The sequence below is a fragment of the Rhinoderma darwinii genome, chromosome 4 (genome assembly GCF_050947455.1).
Source record: "Rhinoderma darwinii isolate aRhiDar2 chromosome 4, aRhiDar2.hap1, whole genome shotgun sequence".
Lineage (NCBI taxonomy): Eukaryota > Metazoa > Chordata > Amphibia > Anura > Rhinodermatidae > Rhinoderma > Rhinoderma darwinii.
In genome coordinates this window covers 144,293,473-144,312,655 of record NC_134690.1, presented here as the reverse complement: position 1 = coordinate 144,312,655, position 19,183 = coordinate 144,293,473, and the positions used below count along the sequence as shown (strand labels likewise).

The 19,183-nt window shown below is 41.3% G+C and overlaps 1 protein-coding gene across 10 annotated transcripts in view; it reads left to right on the top strand.

Moving 5' to 3' along the window:
* The window catches only part of TBL1XR1 (TBL1X/Y related 1), a 137,212-nt gene that overhangs the window by 100,735 nt on the left and 17,294 nt on the right, over nucleotides 1-19,183 (top strand). For all 10 annotated transcript variants that reach the window (XM_075861644.1, XM_075861642.1, XM_075861640.1 and 7 more), the window contains 6 exons: nucleotides 1,180-1,312; nucleotides 8,061-8,202; nucleotides 9,934-9,997; nucleotides 10,208-10,305; nucleotides 12,212-12,272; nucleotides 16,464-16,585. In XM_075861644.1, coding sequence (XP_075717759.1) covers nucleotides 1,180-1,312; nucleotides 8,061-8,202; nucleotides 9,934-9,997; nucleotides 10,208-10,305; nucleotides 12,212-12,272; nucleotides 16,464-16,585 — 620 coding nt within the window. The remainder of the gene's footprint in view (nucleotides 1-1,179; nucleotides 1,313-8,060; nucleotides 8,203-9,933; nucleotides 9,998-10,207; nucleotides 10,306-12,211; nucleotides 12,273-16,463; nucleotides 16,586-19,183) is intronic.

Genomic DNA, 19,183 nt, shown 5'->3' with positions numbered 1-19,183 from the left:
TTTCTGGTGCAGAAAAGTCGCAATTTTAATTTTTACCCCACCACCCCCACTTTTAGTAAAAGTAGGCAGGGCTTAGCAAGAGCCACCTCGGCCTGATAAATTTACTATAATTTATGCCAAAACAGTGGCGTAAATAACAGCGAAAATCTACGCCACCTCCTAGCTGTTGTAGATTTGATTTTCTTGCGCATGGATAGTCCGAGATGAATAGGTGCTATATAAAGACTGACGTATGAAATGACAGTCTTAATAAACTTATCACTGGTATGTTTTTGTCCGCACGATCACAATCTGTCTCCTAACTTTAACCCTCTCACTGCCAAGGACATATGTATTATATTAAGTTTTTGTTTTTTTTAATGAAAGTCCATTTGAAAATTGCTTAGGCTCTGTCACCAGATTATAAGTGCGCTATCTCCTACATAATGTGATCGGCGCTGTAATGTAGATAAGTGTTTTTTTATTTTGAAAAACGATCAATTTTGAGCAAGTTATGCACAATTTTAGATGTATGCTAATTACTTTCTTAATAGACAACTGAGAGTGTTTTGCTGTGCAGTCACATACTCCCACATTAACTTTAATTAAGTGTCTTTAGAGTGAATAGACGCCTCCAGCCAGGACACGATGTCTATTCACACTCCCGACACTTCGGTAAAGTTTCTTGGGGACTTACTCACACAGCACGGCGTGATCTTGCGAGATCACGCTGTGCTGTCATTCACAGAAACTTTACCGAAGTATTGGGAGTGTGAATAGACATCGTGTCCTGGCTGGAGGCACTGTCTATTCACTCTCAAGACACTTAATTAAAGTTAATGTGGGAGTATGTGACTGCACAGCGTGATCTCGCGAGATCACGCTGTGTTGAGCGTACTGCTAAAAATGAATGGAGAGAAGTGTATGACGCTGATGGGTCAGCGTCATACACTTCTCTGTACAACGCCCAGTTCGTAAAAAAGTAAAAATACGCCCAGTTGTCTCTTAAGAAAGTAATTAGCATAAATCTAAAATTGTGCATAACTTGCTCAAAATTGATAGTTTTTCAGAATAAAAACAGTTCTCTACATTACAGCGCTGATCATCTTGTGTAGAAGATAGGGCACTTATAATCTGATGACAGCCTCTTTAAGAAACACTTAATACATTGATTTATTAAAAACGTTCTTTTTCTTGCAGATAACCACACTGACATGATGGAAGTCGATGGAGATGTAGAAATCCCATCCAGCAAGGCAGTGGTGTTACGCGGTCATGAGTCAGAAGTGTTTATTTGTGCCTGGAACCCAGTTAGTGATCTGCTAGCCTCAGGGTATGTTTCTTAAATTACATTCTACAATATCGTAAGCATTACTAGAGCTGGGGGGATAATGACATTTTGCATTGGGCATCTCCCGATTCTGTTTTTGTACATTATCGTTAAATCTATTTTATTTGAGGAGAGACAGATACCTCGTCCCCACGACAAGCAGAATTCATAGCTTAGTAACTATATCAGCCCCCTCACAGTAAGATTAGGTTCACACGCAGGATTTTCAGGCGTATTTCGGGGCGTAAACGCCTCAAAATATGCCTGAAAAAACGGTAGTTGAACTCCTACAATGATCTTCCCATTGAAATCAAATGTTTTTTTTTTATTGTTTTTTTTAAAAACGGCGCGTAAAAAGGAGCGTGTCAACTCTTGAGCAGTTTTTGGGGCTGTTTTTCCTTGTCAATAGAAAAACCGCTACAAAAATTGCTCCATAAAAAGCCTCAAACGTTTTCAGCTACAAAAACTGCTGAAAACAGCTTCATAATTTTCAGCCGTTTTTACCTGTACGTATGAACATACCCTTAGGTATTTTGCAGGCAGAAAAAAAAATCTGTCTCGGAATTATGAGGCAGAGTTTGACCTGCGGGCAAAAAAACGCAGCGAAAAACTCTTTTTCTTCCTCCCATAGATTTCATTGGGAGGTCAGAGGCTTATCTGTGGCAAGAAAGGACATGCCTTTGTCTTCCTGCGAGTGGCTAAAAGCCGCCCGGGGAAAAAAAATGCCTCTGCCTCCCATTGAAATCAATGGGAGGTGATTTCTGCGTCAAAAACTGTGTGAACTGGGCATAATTCTCTTCTTTTTTTTTTTTTTTTTCCCTCCAGCGTCTGTAAACACTGCAGTGGCACGTGGGTCTTTACATGGCCGCTCTTCCCCCACTCTGTGCAATGTGCAGGACACTCACGTGCTGTTATTGTGATACAGCTGCAGACACAAGACCTCTATTGATGAGGCTGGGACTTGTGCTAGTTTACAGGGCCTGGTGGGTGTACAGGTGCTGGAGAGGTAGTGGGACACAAGCTGCCAGCATGTAGGTTACAAGAGACTTTACACTTCAGCTGCTACTAGACAATGACGGTACTGCTTAGAGAAGGGCACAGGGCTGGGTTTGGGGGTCGGTGGAGCTGAAGGCAGGGCAATGGTGTAAGGATCAGCTTTTTAAAGGAACAGTGTCATCACAAATAATTTTTTTATATGTTAAAGATGTTAGTGCCTTAATATAAACGTTTATTTTCATTTGTGTGTTTGTGTTTTACTGTTTCTTATTTTTACACTTTTTCTTCCCTATGGGGGCTGCCATTTTTTGTTCCATTTCTGTGTGTGTCGATTAACGACACACACAGACATGGAATACGGCAGCCACAGTCCCATAGGGACTGTGAACGGCTCCCGTCCCATTGACTGCCGTGTACGGCGTCTGTGTGGGAACTGCGCATGCGCCGCTCCCACACAGTCCTATTCGAAATTGGCGCCGTCCGGCGCCATTTTCCTGTGGACCGGAAGTCGCGGCCGGACAGTAATATTACTACTTCCGGTCGCGGCTTCCGGACTTGTGCACATGGAACAGCGGCAGCAAAGGGAGCGGACGGGCCGGAGGGAGCCGCGGCGGCAGGAGCAGGTAAGAGATTTCAATGTGTGTTTGTGTGTGTTTACTACTGTATGTAAACCTACTACACTGTGGGTTACCTCAAAAAATGGCGACACACAGTGTAGGAGGTTAAACCTTTCAAACCCCTCGTTTATCCTGGCACTAGCCAGGATAAAGGAGGGGGGGATGCTGAGAGCTCACTAGAGCGAGGGCTTTTAACCCAACGTTGCAATACTGCAATTTTGGGAACAGCTCCATCTAGTGACCAAAAATGGGTAGTATTATAAATTAGAAATAATTTATAATATTTCCTGGACTCGTGCAAAAAAATAAAAAAAATTTGAACAATGTTTAATCACCCACACACTAAATGTTTAATTTTTTTAAAAAAAACATGTTTTTCTGGCAACACATTCCCTTTAAGGAGCAGGGCTCAAATTCTCATTACTGTCCAGCATGAGTGATATAGGACACAGCTCTGTTCAGGCTTGAGCTTCATCTCTGGGTGCAGCCCCTTGCAATTTAGTTCAGTCCTGACAGGGTGCAATCCTACAGGGGCTTACAGGCAGATCCACTGGATATGCCATTTTGCCTTTTATATGTGGTGGTCATAAAATAGGTTTTTGATTTTAGTTTTTTTTTTATAAATCATGCTAACTCACCATCAACATTTTAGCAGTGTCATTTGTTTCTTCCCAGCTCCGTTACATCTATACATTTTGAACCCTTTCATTATAGGCAGCTGTCATGTGATCTGAGTCTGACCACTAAAATACACCATGCTCTCATGTGTAGACATGAGGTTTTTTTTTTTTTCTCATTTGTGGCCGACTACCTGTGAACTACAGGATTATATAATCACCCCATAAGATCCCACCTAGCTCCACCCTTGTTCCTCTATATGTCTCCCATGCATAGAGTGCTCTTGAAGAGGTTATTTCTGCCATATCTAAGGGAGCAGGTGTGCAGTGATAGATTAGTGATTAGCTACAGAGTTATAAAACTCCATGACTCACTTTCTTTTAATATCTGTGTATGCTGTGTGCAGAATCTCCAGTGTATTCCTATGAGATGCTGCTCCTCACTGCCGTATGTGTAAAATCTGACTTGTAGAAACCGATCGCTAGCAGGAGGCAGGGAGACAAGTGTAAAGATGCATCACATAGAAATGCACTGAGACTGCAGTTTTAGGGGACAGCAGTTCTGTGTCACTGATCTATTACTTGCTGCATTTAAATAGGACTTAGAGCAAGTGCAGTGTGATGAAACTACGCCCCCTCAGCAAAGCCTGAAGCATCATGGGACATGTAATGTAGGCTTCATTAGGTGAACAATACTAGAGGGGAAGAAGGAACCAAGATGGCAGAAAACCCGTAAATAGCACATTAACTGAATTGGACATACACAAGTGCCTATTTTTTTAATAATCGCCTATGCTGCACTACTTGGGCAAAAATAAAATTTCTGAAGTGCTTCTTTAATAGCGAATGATCTTACACGTGTGCCCCCTCTCCACCAGTAATGTATTCTGGACTGCAACTTATGTTATTGGGTCGAATAGGGGTTCTAGCAGTGGTACCCACGCTGTTTAGCCTGTCTTGGCATATCCAGTGGATATACTATAAAATAATTAAATCTGAAAACCCTCTTGAAAAAGGTAATGTCAATATGGTCAGTAAACGAAGGTATGAAAACTGCAGAATGTATGTTCTATAACACTTCTTTCAAAGCAGCCTTCTTGTGGCCGTTTTACAGCGCTTATTAACACAGTGGGGGCATTTATTAAGACTGGCATTTCTTATGAGTCTTCCCACTAAGCACATTTATCACCTATCCACAGGGTAGTTGATAAATGTATAATTGCTGGAGACTCCACCGCTGGGACCTCCACTAGAACAGTGCCCTGCTGTTTCCTTTAGCCCCATAGATATTGAATGGAGCATCAGCGCACGTGTGCGACTGCCGCTCCATTCAAAAGCCGCCTTGCTGCGATCGTGCATTGGGGAGGAACAGTGGTCTGGACATGTGTTCTTGTGATTGGTGTGGCATTTTTTACATTTATCACCTATACTGTTGATGCATAAAAAAAATGTGCTTAGTGGGAACACCCCTTTTAAGATGTCATATACTGGGGCAAAATGCACCTAATTTAATGTTTATGCCAGGAAAAGTAGCAGTTTGCGTAAAGAATGCATAATAAATTCCCCCCATTCTGTGAATAATCTGTATGTAATACAGTATTAAGGCATTGCTGGTGATGCAATGCTTTATGCAAAAGAAGGAGGTTCAATAGAGTTTTAAAGAGGCTCTGTCACCAGATTCTCAAATCCCTATCTCCTATTGCATGTGATCGGCGCTGCAATGTAGATAACTAACGTTTTTTTGTTTTTTTTTAAAACGTTAATTTTTGGCCAAGTTATGAGCTATTTTATATTTATGCAAATGAGGTTTGAAATGGACAACTGGGAGTTTTTTTTCGTATGTCCAACTGGGCGTGTATTGTGTTTTTAACTGGGCGTGTTTACGTGTATGACGCTGACCAATCAGTGACCAGTCAGCATCATACACTCCTCTCCATTCATTTACACAGCAGCAATGTGCAGCCGCATACACAGAGATTAACGTTACTGCAGTGTCCTGATAATGAATACACATGATCATCCAGCCTGGACGTCATGTGTATTCAGAATCCTGACACTTCTGAATTGAGATTTCTAGAAGGGAAACAAAATCTCGCGAGATTACGGAGGTAAACGAGATTTAGTTTCACTTGCTGGAAATCTCACAGAAAAGATTCAGAAGTGTCAGGATTCTGAATACACATGACGTCCAGGCTGGATTTCATGTGTATTCATTATCAGGACACTTGATTAACGTTAATCTCCGTGTATGCGGCTGCACATCGCTGCTGTGTAAATCAATGGAGATGAGTGTATGATGCTGACTGGTCACTGATTGGTCAGCGTCATACATGTAAACACGCCCTGTTAAAAACAATACACGCCCAGTTGGACATAACGAAAAAAAAACTCCCAGTTGTCCATTTCAAACCTCATTTGCATATATATAAAATAGCTCATAACTTGGCCAAAAATGAACGTTTAAAAAAATAAATAAAAAAGTTACTGTTATCTACATTGCAGCGCCGATCACATGCAATAGGAGATAGGGATTTGAGAATCTGGTGACAGCCTCTTTAAACACATAATCAAGAAAACGCTTTGTTTTGAATAAGGGTCTTGCATGTACAGCAATTCCTTAATACTATATAAACGGAATGTGTAGATTACTTTATTGAACCCTTTCCTTTTACATAAATGCAGCATGCACAGCAATTCCTGACACGTCCCATATGTCATGTCACCAGTTTAATGATGCTCCACTTTTTACTTAGAGGCTCTGTCACCAGATTTTGCAGCCCCTATCTGCTATTGCAGCAGATCGGCGCTGCAATGTAGATTACAGTAACGTTTTTATTTTAAAAAAACGAGCATTTTTGGCCAAGTTATGACCATTTTTGTATTTATGCAAATGAGGCTTGTAAAAGTACAACTGGGCGTGTATTATGTGCGTACACCGGGGCGTTTTTACTACTTTTACTAGCTGGGCGTTCTGACGAGAAGTATCATCCACTTCTCTTCAGAACGCCCAGCTTCTGGCAGTGCAGATCTGTGACGTCACTCACAGGTCCTGCATCGTATCGGCACCAGAGGTTACAGTTGATTCTGCAGCAGCCATCAGCGTTTGCAGGTAAGTAGCTACATCGACTTACCTGCAAACGCCGATGCTGCTGCAGAATCAACTGTAGCCTCTGGTGCCGATGTGTCCTCGCTCGTCTGACACGATGCAGGACCTGTGAGTGACGACACAGCGTGATCTCTCGAGAACACGACTGTGTCTGCACTGCCAGAAGCTGGGTGTTCTGACGAGAAGTATCATCCACTTCTCTACACAACGCCCAGCTAGTAAAAGTAGTAAAAACGCCCCGATGTACGCACATAATACACGCCCACTTGGACTTTTGCGAGCCTCATTTGCATAAATACAAAAATGGTCATAACTTGGCCAAAAATGCTCGTTTTTTAAAAATAAAAACGTTACTGTAATCTAAATTGCAGCGCCGATCTGCTGCAATAGCAGATAGGGGTTGCAAAATCTGGTGACAGAGCCTCTTTAATGTGGGTGCATCCAGCTCCAATGAGGGACCAGGTGCCAGGAGTAAGAGTCCATTATGTTCCATGTGGCTTTCCTACTCCCGTCTCCGGCTATGGTGGCAGTTTCTTTGAGTGGTGAGATGTGAAAGCCTGCATCAATTCTACATGACTCCGTTTTCTGGTGCCAGCTTGCTGTATTTTTTTATTTTTTTAACGTTTTTTCTTTTCGCTGAAAAATAGAGATTAGTCCAAGCTTGAAAAAAATTTAGATTTTATTTTTAGGCCATATCACCCAGCTCTACACCACATATAACTGTAACCAACTCCCAAATGTAAGATTCTATGATAAATGCGGTTCTGACTGCCCTGTAGACACGATCAATAGATGCGAACAATAGTCCTGTCAGGAATGGCTTCACGTGGTTGATTCTTGATAGTACATGTCATTAATACATTGAAGTTAAGGCAAAGATTTGGGTAATAAACCTTTCATTAGACAAGATATGTAGGCACATTAGATAGAGTTCATAAGTTGAACCAGAAACCAGTAAAAGAACTGAGGTCCACAACAGAGATACATGGCGTACCGGATCGGTTGTTTGTCTATTATGTTTCACCCTACAGTTCATAGGCCAGTACATAGGGACAGTATTTATGATATACATTCCATGTATCTCTGTTCTCAATCTGAATTTGTTTATTTCCATTTTGGGTTGTGTTGTATCTGCCCATCTTCCTTGTTGTTTGGAGTTAGGGAAGTTGTGGAGTTGCGTTTTACAAATAGCCTTTTTCTTTTCTACTCTGTTTCAGTAGATTAGATACTCCTCAGTCAGTCCTTGTTTTCCGGCACTGACTGCAGTGTGAACAGCAGCGTGTAAGGTCCAGAGCACAGGAAGATAACAGAATATTGGCTTTTGTAAACTGTGTTTTGTTTTGGGGTTTTTTCTTCATTTTAAAAACCGAACAATTCAATCATCTTTTTTTTTTCCTTGAATATTCAATTGATAGGTCAGGGGATTCAACAGCCAGGATATGGAATCTTAGTGAAAACAGCACTAGTGGGTCGACACAGCTGGTCCTCCGACACTGTATACGAGAAGGAGGACAAGATGTTCCTAGCAACAAGGATGTCACGTCTTTAGACTGGAATGTAAGGATAACTGTTTAATTCCAAAAGGAGAAACTTTATCAAATTGACTTGATGCCTATGTACACTATGGTGGGATCCTGAAAAAGTGTTTGCCTGGTACACTGATAATAAAAGCAGTGTTTATGGGGAATATCAAATGTCTACAACATTCAAAAGATTTGTATGAAAACTTTCCCAATTTCCAGTATGTGTTATTCTGACGTGTCACAAGCTCACGTTCAGAGGTCGCAATGACGCTGGTACATTTATTGTATTGCATACACAGCTGAGAGCATTACCCCTATATACGGCAGTCCCCTTAAACACTTGAGCTGGACTCTCGTTGTCCCTGCAATATGCTACTGGTGCCTACGTTTTTTAATTGTTTTTTTTTGTATCTTAAATTAGATTTTTTGACGGCACACACAAATTCACATTGCAGCAGTAAGCCTGGGCAGAATAACCTTAGTGCCTGGTCGTGACATATTGACTGGAGCAGTCCTGGGGGCCGAAACTGTCTTTATGTCCTGTAACAACTTAGGGCTTCAGGACTACACTGGCCATCATACCAGCTTGGCCAGGAAATATAATATAAATATATGTGTGTTATAGGTGCGTATTCTATATCGGTGGATACTGATTTTTTGCTACTGGCAGCTGCATCACTTTTGCCTTGCACTAGTTTTGAAAAATCTCAAACTCCCTCTTTATGTATGGGGGCATGGTTATCGGTTATAGTAATGTGTCCCTTTATAAATCTGGAGTTTATAACATCACATATACTTATATAATATTAAACTAAATTACCCCCCAAAAATATACTCCTTGGCTAAAAATACTCAAAAATGCTAAGAATATTTTTACCATGCAGGAAAATGACTAGTGCGACCTCTGCTCACATTGGCGGCTGTCAAGGAGCTGACATGCAGGATCTCTCCATTGAAAACCTAGGTTTTAGGGACTCATTTATTCCAGTGAAAAGATTTTCATGCGCGCACAGCTATTTCTTCATGGCAATCCAGTACTGGCATCCTTTATCCACATCTGGCAATGGTGCCATCTCCCCGTGCTCTACCATGTAAACTTCTGACCGCTTTGAAAATAATACAATTGGAAAAACTTCTTCTGCTGTTTACACGCTATTTAAACTAGTAACGTTAAAGGGCCCCTGTCACCAGGTTTACGCTGTCCTATCTGAGAGCATCATAAAGTGCTAAGAGAGTCCCTATTCCAGCGGTCTGTCACTAACTTTGTTATATTCAGTTGTTTTCATAAAATCCCTGTTTATCTCCTGCAACCTGAGCGTGTTCAGGCTGCGGCTCCACCCTGCCCTTCTCCTGCTGATTGACATCCCCCCCTCCATGCACAGTAAAGGGAGAAAGCTGTCAATCACCTGTGGGGGGGCTATGGGAATCGAAGCTTATGAATATCGAGGACTCACGAGCACATCGTTGACAGGACGCCTTCCTCGGCTCACGCTCCAAGAGTGATTTTATGACATCTACTGAATATAAGAAAGTAAGTGATAACCTGCGGTGCTCAGGATTGCTGGCACTACTTTATGCTGCCCTCAGATAGGGCGGCATAAACCTGATGAGTGTCTCTAACTACATTCCCCAAGTGCAGACAATTTCAAGGTAATCTTTATGTTGCTGTGAGATTGTCTGGCTAATTGACTTCATGCTTTGAATCCCATGAATGTTCATTCTCAATGGATTTTATATATTTACTTATGTATTTTTACTTTATTAGAGTGAAGGAACACTTTTAGCCACCGGGTCTTATGATGGTTTTGCCAGAATATGGACAAAAGACGGTAAGCTGTGCATTGCACATCGTACATAAACGCCTTCTTAGAACAATATGCCTCCGTTTTGAAATGTAAAAAAATTGGTATCGGTAGTTTTTAAAGACTTGTTTTCTTAAATAGGTTCTGGAGATGACCTAAAGATGCTCCTAATCATATGTTCTATTTCCATAACTCTACCATAGTATTACCAGAGTATTGTTGTCCTTTACCTCGCAGGAAACCTTGCAAGCACATTGGGGCAACATAAAGGACCCATATTTGCATTGAAATGGAACAAGAAAGGAAACTTTATTTTAAGTGCAGGAGTTGACAAGGTAAGCTTTTCTATAATGCCAAGTAGCATGTTTAACTGATTAGTATAAACCGGTTGACGACGCATGACGTGTATGAGCGGCAGGACAGTACTGCATCATGGCAAGGAAACACGTCCTGCTGATTGCACTGGCACAACAAGGGTGCGTGCAATCGGGACTGGGGCAACGACTGTAATACACAACCGCATCCCAGCTCTAAGGGCTTATTCAGACGAACGTGATATACGTCCGTGCAACACGGGTGATTTTCACGCGCGTCGCACGGACCTATATTAGTCTGGGGCCGTGCAGACAGGTGCGTGATTTTTACGCAGCGTGAGTCCGCTGCGAAAAAGTCACGACATGTCCGTTCTTTGGGCGTATTTCGCGCATCACGCACCCATTGAAGTCAATAGGTGCGTGAAAATCACGCGCACCACACGGAAGCACTTCTGTGGGACGCGCGTGATTCATTCAACAGCTGTAAAACTATGAATGAAAACAGAAAAGCACCAGGTGCTTTTCTCTTTACAAACATCCAAACGGAGTGTCATAATGATGGCGGCTGCGCGAAAATCACGCAGCATACGCTGCCGACACACGGAGCTGTTAAGTACATTTTGCACGCGCAAAACGCACACGCTCGTGTAAATCCGGCCTTAGAATGTCTGTGCTAAACAGATGGAAGGTTGAATTTACGTAGTTTAGATCCGATTTTCATTGCCTTTTTTTCTTTTTATTTTGTGTGTGCGCCAAAAATTAATCGCACAGTTTTTGATGGTAGTCAATAGGAGAATTTCAAAATCTCTACGTATGTCTTCGTTGTGGTGTTGTTGTTTTTTTGCGCCCACTCTGTTTCCACTGATAAACTTGAGTTGTGACATAATTGCAATTAACTGTATTGTACTTTTTTTTTTTTTTCCCTTTGCCAATAATAACCATAACATGAAAATGGCCTAACGTTGTTTGGGAGACATGGTTCTATGTTCGTTTAAAAATATTCGCTTTAGGCCTGGCCAGGATCACACCATTTTGATTCATTTTTAATTAATTAATTAATTTATTTATTTCTTTTATTTTTAGTCGAAGCCAGTTGGTCTAGAAGGAATAACATGTCTAAAGAAGAGACTTTGTGTGTTTTTTTGTTTCTCTTCTGTGTCTACTCCTGTTAGTTTTTGGTCCAATTTTTTTTTATTTTTTTTTTTAAACATTCATAACTGTGATCGCGACGTAGGACTAAACTTTGCAGCATTGGTTTTTTGGAGCAGTCTGTATGTAAAGGCACAGAGCCAAATTCGAATTAGTAACTCCAATATAAAATTTTCACTTGGGATGTATAAAAAAAAAAAACTGTGACAACAGAGGAAATATCTTTAAATGTTCTTCAAACAACATATATATACACCTTTTCACTGTATATGTACATAATTTATCTGCATAGAATGTTGAGTAACTTTGTAAATGCATGTCATTACTTATCACGCACTGTGCCTTGTATTGGTGTCCAAAGCTGCATTTACAATTCTGCAGGCTTCAGAGCTGAACTATCCCTGCATTTAATGTCTGCACAGAACTTCTTTTAGTGATTTGCAATACCGGTAGAGTCCTCTTTATACCAGACATTTTACTTATGTAGGGATGGCTAGCTGTCCCAGTACAGAAAAGAAGCTTTCTGATTTTCCAATAATACCCAGCAGAATCGTGAGTGCAGCTCTTGACCAAAATACAGACTGTAATCCAGAATCAGTGGGGGAAAAAAAATGCCATGCATTTACAAAGTTACTCAACATTTTTGGATCATATCTATATATTAGCTATAAAATGGTGTTGAAATGTGGTGTCCTGTCTGAGAAAAAGCGGTTTTCTGGTAATGTAAAGTATAAAAAGATGAGGTTACTATTCACCTGTTCTTGTGTTTTCTTCACAGACAACAATAATCTGGGATGCACACACAGGGGAAGCAAAACAGCAGTTTCCATTCCATTCCGGTACATATTAAGCCGCTTCTGAACCACCCTGCATCTACTGTTATTACATTAACCCCTTAATGGGAATGTGTCGCTAGAATTTTTTTTTTTTTTTAGTTAAACAGTTAGTGTATAAGTGATTAAACATTGTTCTAATTTTTTTAATTTTTTCACGAGTAAGGAAATATTATAAATTAGATGCTAATTTATAACATTTCCCAGTGCTTGTCACTAGATGGAGCAATTCCCAAAATTGCAGCATTGGCATGTGGTAAAGCAACCACATTGCTTATGCTGCAAAATTTGAGAAGACACACTCGCTCTAGTGAGCTCACAGAATCCCCCTCCCTTATCCTGGCTAGTGCCAGGAGAAAGGAGGGGATTGAACGGTCAAACCTCCTACACTGTGTCGCCATTTTTTGAGCTAACACACAGTGTAGTAGGTTTACATACAGTAGTAATCACACACTAAAACACATACATGCACAGACCTAACTTACCTGCTCCCTCCGGTCCGTCTGCTCCCTCCGCTCCAAGTGCACAAGTCCGGAAGCTGCGACCGGAAGTAGTGATCTTACTGTCCGGCCGCGGCTTCCGGTCCACAAGAAAATGGCGCCGGACGTCGCCCGGCCAAAGACCTTCAATTTGGACTGTGGGAGCGGCGCATGCGCCGTTCCCACACAGACGGCGTACAGCATAGTGAATGGAAAGGGCCCCGTTCGCATTCACTATGGGGCTGTATGTGCCGTATTCCATGTCTGTATGTGTCGTTAATCGACACATACAGAGATGGAAAAAAAAAATGGCAGCCCCCATAGACAAGAAAAAGTTAAAAAATAAAGTAAAACACACAAATAAATAAAACATTTTTTAATAAAACACTAAAAGCAAATTGATGTAAAAATATTTTTTTTCGCGACACGTCCTTTAACAACGCACATTTTTCTACTTCATGTGCAGATACTTTTTTTTTTTTTTTTTTGATCCTTTTTCTTTGATTTTTTATTTTTCATGCTCGTGCAGGTATAACACTTAAAACTTTTTAGTTGATTTGTATGCTATTAAAGTAATTTTTGCATACTTTTCTTTTTGCGTGAAAGACAGGGCTTTGTTTTCCTTACTTTTTTTTTTTATGAGCTTTTCATTTGTAAATATTAAAAAATTATATATTTTTATAATTTAAACAAATTTGTTTTTGCATAACACCTACTGAAACAATTGGGCTAATACATGCATATAGCAAACCTAATAATCTGTGTGACATACGAGTATGAGCACCTATATAAGAAATCACACACAATAAAATATTGTCGATTTCTCTCTACATAATGTGTTTAAGAGACAAAATAGTTAAAAACAAGTACATTAGCAGTAACCTAAACCATGAAACAAGGATCCCCACGTAGGTTGGGTCCCACAGCCTCCTATAATAAAGTACAAATAGTGCGTATAGGAACTGGTACGTATATCATGAGGTGAAAACATGGATAAGAAACCATCCAAGAAAAGAGAATACTATCGTATAATGGAAATTGGATAACAAAATAATATTTAAGGAAGCATACAGACCATAGCTATGAGGGGATCCAACCGTAACGTGTCGCACGTAGCTTCTTCCGGGGGTTACGTGTTCGCTTTAGTCTACTGTCTATTTTAAAATATGTAAAACATGGCTTAGTTAAGGGAGTTGCATTGGGACAAGGGATGTAGACAGTTATTTGACACCAAAAATTTTTTTGCACTGATTTGGATAGAAAAGGCGCCCAAAAAAATAGTCTAAATCGACCCCAATGATTTTCAATGCGAGGCAGAAGCGTTTTTTTTTTTTCCCGGGTGGCTTTTGTCCATTTGTAGGAGAAAAAAAAAGTGCCATGTTCTTTCTTGCCGCAGTTTGTGCCTTTTAACTTCCCACTGAAATCAGGGGCAGGCAGAAAAAACCTGCAGCGCTCGTTTCTAAGTGTTTTGTTTGCAGCGTTTTTTGCCTGTGGTCCTTGCATTAGATAAAACGGGCAAAAAAAGCTCTCTGTAAAAAGAAGCATTAACACAAATTGAGGCAGATTTTTTCTGCCTACAAAAAACACTGAACTACCCCTTTTTGAAGGGATTTTAGAAGTTTTTAATCCAATTATAATTTTTTTTTACAACTTTGTTTTAATTTCTTTACTGATTCCTTTGCTGCTGTTGCTGTTCCCAACTGCATGTCTGTTTTATGCTTTTGCACGAAGACATGTCATCAATAGGGGGCGGCACATCACGTCAGTCAGGAGGGAAGTAATGTATGAGAGCAGCACACTTATCACGAAAATGTATTTTTGGATGCAACAGTCCATCCCAGGGGGTCCGTTTACACCACATAATGGAATGTCCAAAAAGAGTAGAGGGATGTCAGCATGCCATTAAACGTCTTTTTTTTTTATTTTTTATATTCAGCTGCATGTCTTACACCCAGCGATGCTTCGGTTTACAATGAAATCTTTCCCAAGCTTGACAAATGGCTAAATAACAAAAGCTTAATGGCATGCTGACGTCCATCTACTTTTCTTTTTTTTTTTTTTTTGGGCATCACTTGAGGCAGCCATGGCCTGCTGTAGTAATGTCACTATGGACTGGACAACATGTCACTGCAGCAAGCCATGATTGGTTGGCATGCTCACATGACATTAGAGCTTGCAAGATTGTAAACAGATGCAGTGGGGGATGCAACCAGCAGCAGCAAGAGAATAGTGGCAAATTCTGAAGGGAAGTATATTGAGAATTTTATTATCCTTGATTTTTATTTGTTCAATCCCCAGGAAGGCCCTTTAGGCTACATTCACACGACCGTGGAAAACGGCAGTTTTCAGAACAATGAAGTTCTATGGGTGTATTTACATGGCCGTTTATTTTAACGGGCCGTAAATATTGGTCGTCCAAAAAATAGAACATGTCCTATTTTTGGCCGTTTTCATGGTCAGATGGCTCCCGTAGAAGTCAAATGGATCAGTATTTAGCGGCTGTTTTTCAGGAAGCAATCCTTGTAACGGCCTGTAAAAACTGATCCTGGCCGAGTGCGCACACACCCACACACACACACCTTTGAATGCTGAGCCCGGGGAAGAGATTACTGTCCATACAGTGAAGTCGGGATTTTCATCAATGGAATCCCCGAACAGAGCATTGAAAGATCTCTGGCCAGGGACTTCAGTCTTGTAGATGGCACCCCTTCATGTAGATAACACCCCCCCTGCCTGAAGCTAGGAATCCCCCCCATCCCTGTAGATAGCGCCACTGTAGCTTCACGGAGCGGAAACCCCGGTGGCCAGGCCCCGGTCAGGCAGGGGATTCCGCACCTGGACAAGACCCCGGTGTCACTATCAATATATGGACAGTGACGTCAAGGTGTTACTCCTGGAGTGGAATCCCCGGTCCGCTCTGGCAGGGGATTCTGCTCTCCTGACGTCACTGTCCATATATGGACAGAAAAGTAGAAATGTGTGCAGCACAGCAGAACTAAACCTCCAGGGTCAAAATGGGTGCCAGCTTCCAGGAATCCGACTGATTGATGCCCACAATGTAGATGCAAAAAGGAAAAGGAAGCCACACTCCAGCAAAGATTTAAAGAATCTAGATTTATTCTCCCATATGTGAAACAGAGATGATGAAGCATCATCTCTGTTTTACATATGGGAGAATAAATCTGGATTCTTTATTTCTTTGCTGGAGTGCTGCTTCCTTTTTGCATATATGGACAGAGACATCAGGGGCTCAGTCTATCTGCAAGGGAGGGGCGTGTAATCTGGGCACTGTGGCACTATCTGTATGGGCACTATCCACATTTGGCACTATTGCACTACGTGGGAACTGGCACTTTATATATGGGCACTGTGGTACTAGGTGGGCACTGCACGATCTACAGTTGCAATATGTGGGCACTGGTACTATGTGGGCATTATCTACAGTGGTCACTGTGGCACTATGAAATCCATCCCTTTTTTTTATTTTTTTTAACTGCCATCCGGTTTTTATGGCCAACAGACAGACGGACTGGAATTGGATGAAAATTTTGAGACGCATGGACGCAAATTTGGCATGAAAAACTGACAGTTGATCCATTTTTAATGGCCATTTTTTTTCACTGTTGTGTGAATGTCACCTTAATGGTGTTTTGCTATCATTGTGTTTTATGTAATAATTTTGATGAGTTTTTTGAAAATGTGATCTTTTCTGTTACAGCACCAGCTTTGGATGTAGACTGGCAAAGTAACAATACATTTGCATCGTGCAGTACAGATATGTGCATCCATGTTTGCAAACTGGGACAAGACAGGCCAATAAAAACATTCCAGGGACACACAGTAAGTATTACTCTATATAAATGCTAATTGTCTTGAGATTTGAATATGTCGGTTTAGCTACAATATTTTACGCTGGGTGTATTTAACTTAGAATGTACCCCAGGGCTGTCTGTTCAGTATGCCTGCTGTTGCCCTAATGGCAACCTATGTCCCAGTGAGATAGTGTAATGAATTAGCATACAAGAGTTTGCTAATACATTTTGATTTAGTTCACAGTTTTTTTGCAGGCAGATTTTTACACGCCTGCGATTTTTCGCCTGCGGCCATTGAAGACAGCGGTTCAAAGAAACGCTCAGATTTCAATGTGAGGTCAGAGGTGCAGCCGCGGCAAAGGACATGCCGCTTTCTTTCCCGCAAGCGGCTAAATGCTGCCCGGGGGAGAAACTGCCTCTGCCTCCCATTGAAATAAATGGGGGGTGATTTTGGCCATTTTTGGCGCTGATTCTTAAGTTTTTTCCGGATCATAATCCGCGCCAGAAAACCGTTAACTAGGCCTTTAAGTAAAAAATAAAGTTGTAAATAACATTTCCTTCATGGGATTAAAAAATACTAAAAAAAAAGTGTTGTCCCCCCACCCCCCCCCCTTTAAAGTCATTATTTTGCATAAAATATATTTGATTGCCCATACATTACATAAAAAACTAAAAATCTAAACAGATTTCTACACGACCGTAATAACCCACAGAATTAATTTAACAGGTTATTTAGTGTGGAACGGGAAAAAAAAAAAAATTTTGAATCTTTTTCCTAGGACATGATATAACTTACAAAGTGATTTTTTTCTACCCTAAGCCACGCAGAAAAAAAACCCCTAAATTTTCTTGCATAAAACGCCTCCTACAACCAAATCAATGAAAAAATAATGTCATAGCTGCTGAAAAGCAGAGGCAAAAACTGAAAAATTGAGCTGGTCATTTTCAGGGAGGCTGAACTAGGTCGTATATAACTATGATGCTAGGAGCCCGGCTCCCTTCAGTGTGTTCGGTCCGGGACTTGCGGCCGCAATAAGTTCCGTCCTTTACGGACCGAACATGCTCGTGTGAATCCAGCCTAACTGTGTGACAGGGGTCTGTATAATCGGCTGCATCGGTGATAGAGGCTTATGCCCCCCCCCCCCTGTGTGGACCAGTCGCTGCAATGTCATCGTACAGGAAGTTCTGGTGCCTGTATGAGTGACACAGGCTTATCACCATTGATTCAAGTATAAAAAGCATGTCACTGGTGCCTGATTCAGACTTGTTGCTATGCAATGGCCACAGTGTAATATTTAGTGAAAGAAGCCGTAAGAAACAGGAAAGTTAAGCGACTGACACATGGGGGTTCCTGAACACATGGGTAACTTGAGCTTAGTTTTAGAGTTTGGTATTAAAAGTTTTAAGTTAGAAGTTGATATGGTCTCATATGTTTTATTACTGCTTAAGAACATCATGGGGAGGGGGTGTCTCTATGAGCCAGAAAGAGCCAACATATAAGTCATTTGCATGGCCAGTATGCAATACTAAGTTTCCACTTCAGCTGCTGCTGACGGTAAAATGTATAGCCTGACAATAAAGGCTGATCATCATGCTGGCGTCAAAATAAGTGTTCTTCGGGAGACAAACTTTTTAAAGGAATTTTTCTGTCTTCCTATAAAATAAACTCAATGACTATAGTGAAAACATGCGGTATTCTAATATTTTCATTTCAGTTCCTCAACGTTTTCAAGTATTCTTGTTTACATCCAGACATTTAGCGCCTTAAGGCTACGTAGTGTATATTTTCGGCGCTGAAAGCCTACTGTTTGTATTTTGTTTAACTTTTATACGTGAGGGGGGGCGGGTATAAGCAAACTTGATGATTTATGTATCCCAAAGTAGTGCTGTTAAATAATACACCTCGTTCTGGAAAAAGCAAGCCCTCCTGAAACCACTAAAACAAAAGTTATGACTGTCACAGGGAGGCAAAATGATAAAAAATGTCCTGCATCCTTAGTCCGAAATTATCTGCTTCCTTAGAGGGGTATTTCCATCTTTGAAATGTATAGCATGTCCATGGGATGTGCCATAATTGTCTTATAGATGCAGGTCCCAGCTCTGGGAGCTGCGCCAAACTCCAGGATTGCGGTTGCCCAACACCCGTACCGCGGACGCTGCATCCAGTCAAAGAATGGGAGTTCCAAAAATAGCCTAGCAAACGAGCCACCTCTCCATTATATCTCTGCCAGGACGTGGGGCCACCTCACTAGATGGGACAGGTTGGGTGCTGTTCCCAGAGCTGGGGCACACATCTATCAGAAATGTATGGCATATCCTGTGGATAACCCTTTAACCCCTTAGTAACCAGCCTATTTCAGGCTTTAAAAAATAGCTTGGTCATTAAAGTGTAGCTAAACGTTTGACAAACTTCTGACATGTCATAGTGACATGTCAGACGTTTGTATTGGTGGGGGTCCGAGCACTGCGACCCCCACGAATCTCTGGAACGAAACAGCTGAAGTGCTTGTGTGAGCACTTAGCAGCTTTGTGTCTGTTCGGCTTTTTCCGGAAAGCAGATGTATCGGAGTACGGGCTCATAGACGTTCTATTGAGTCCGTACACCGATATGTTTATTTCCGGAAAC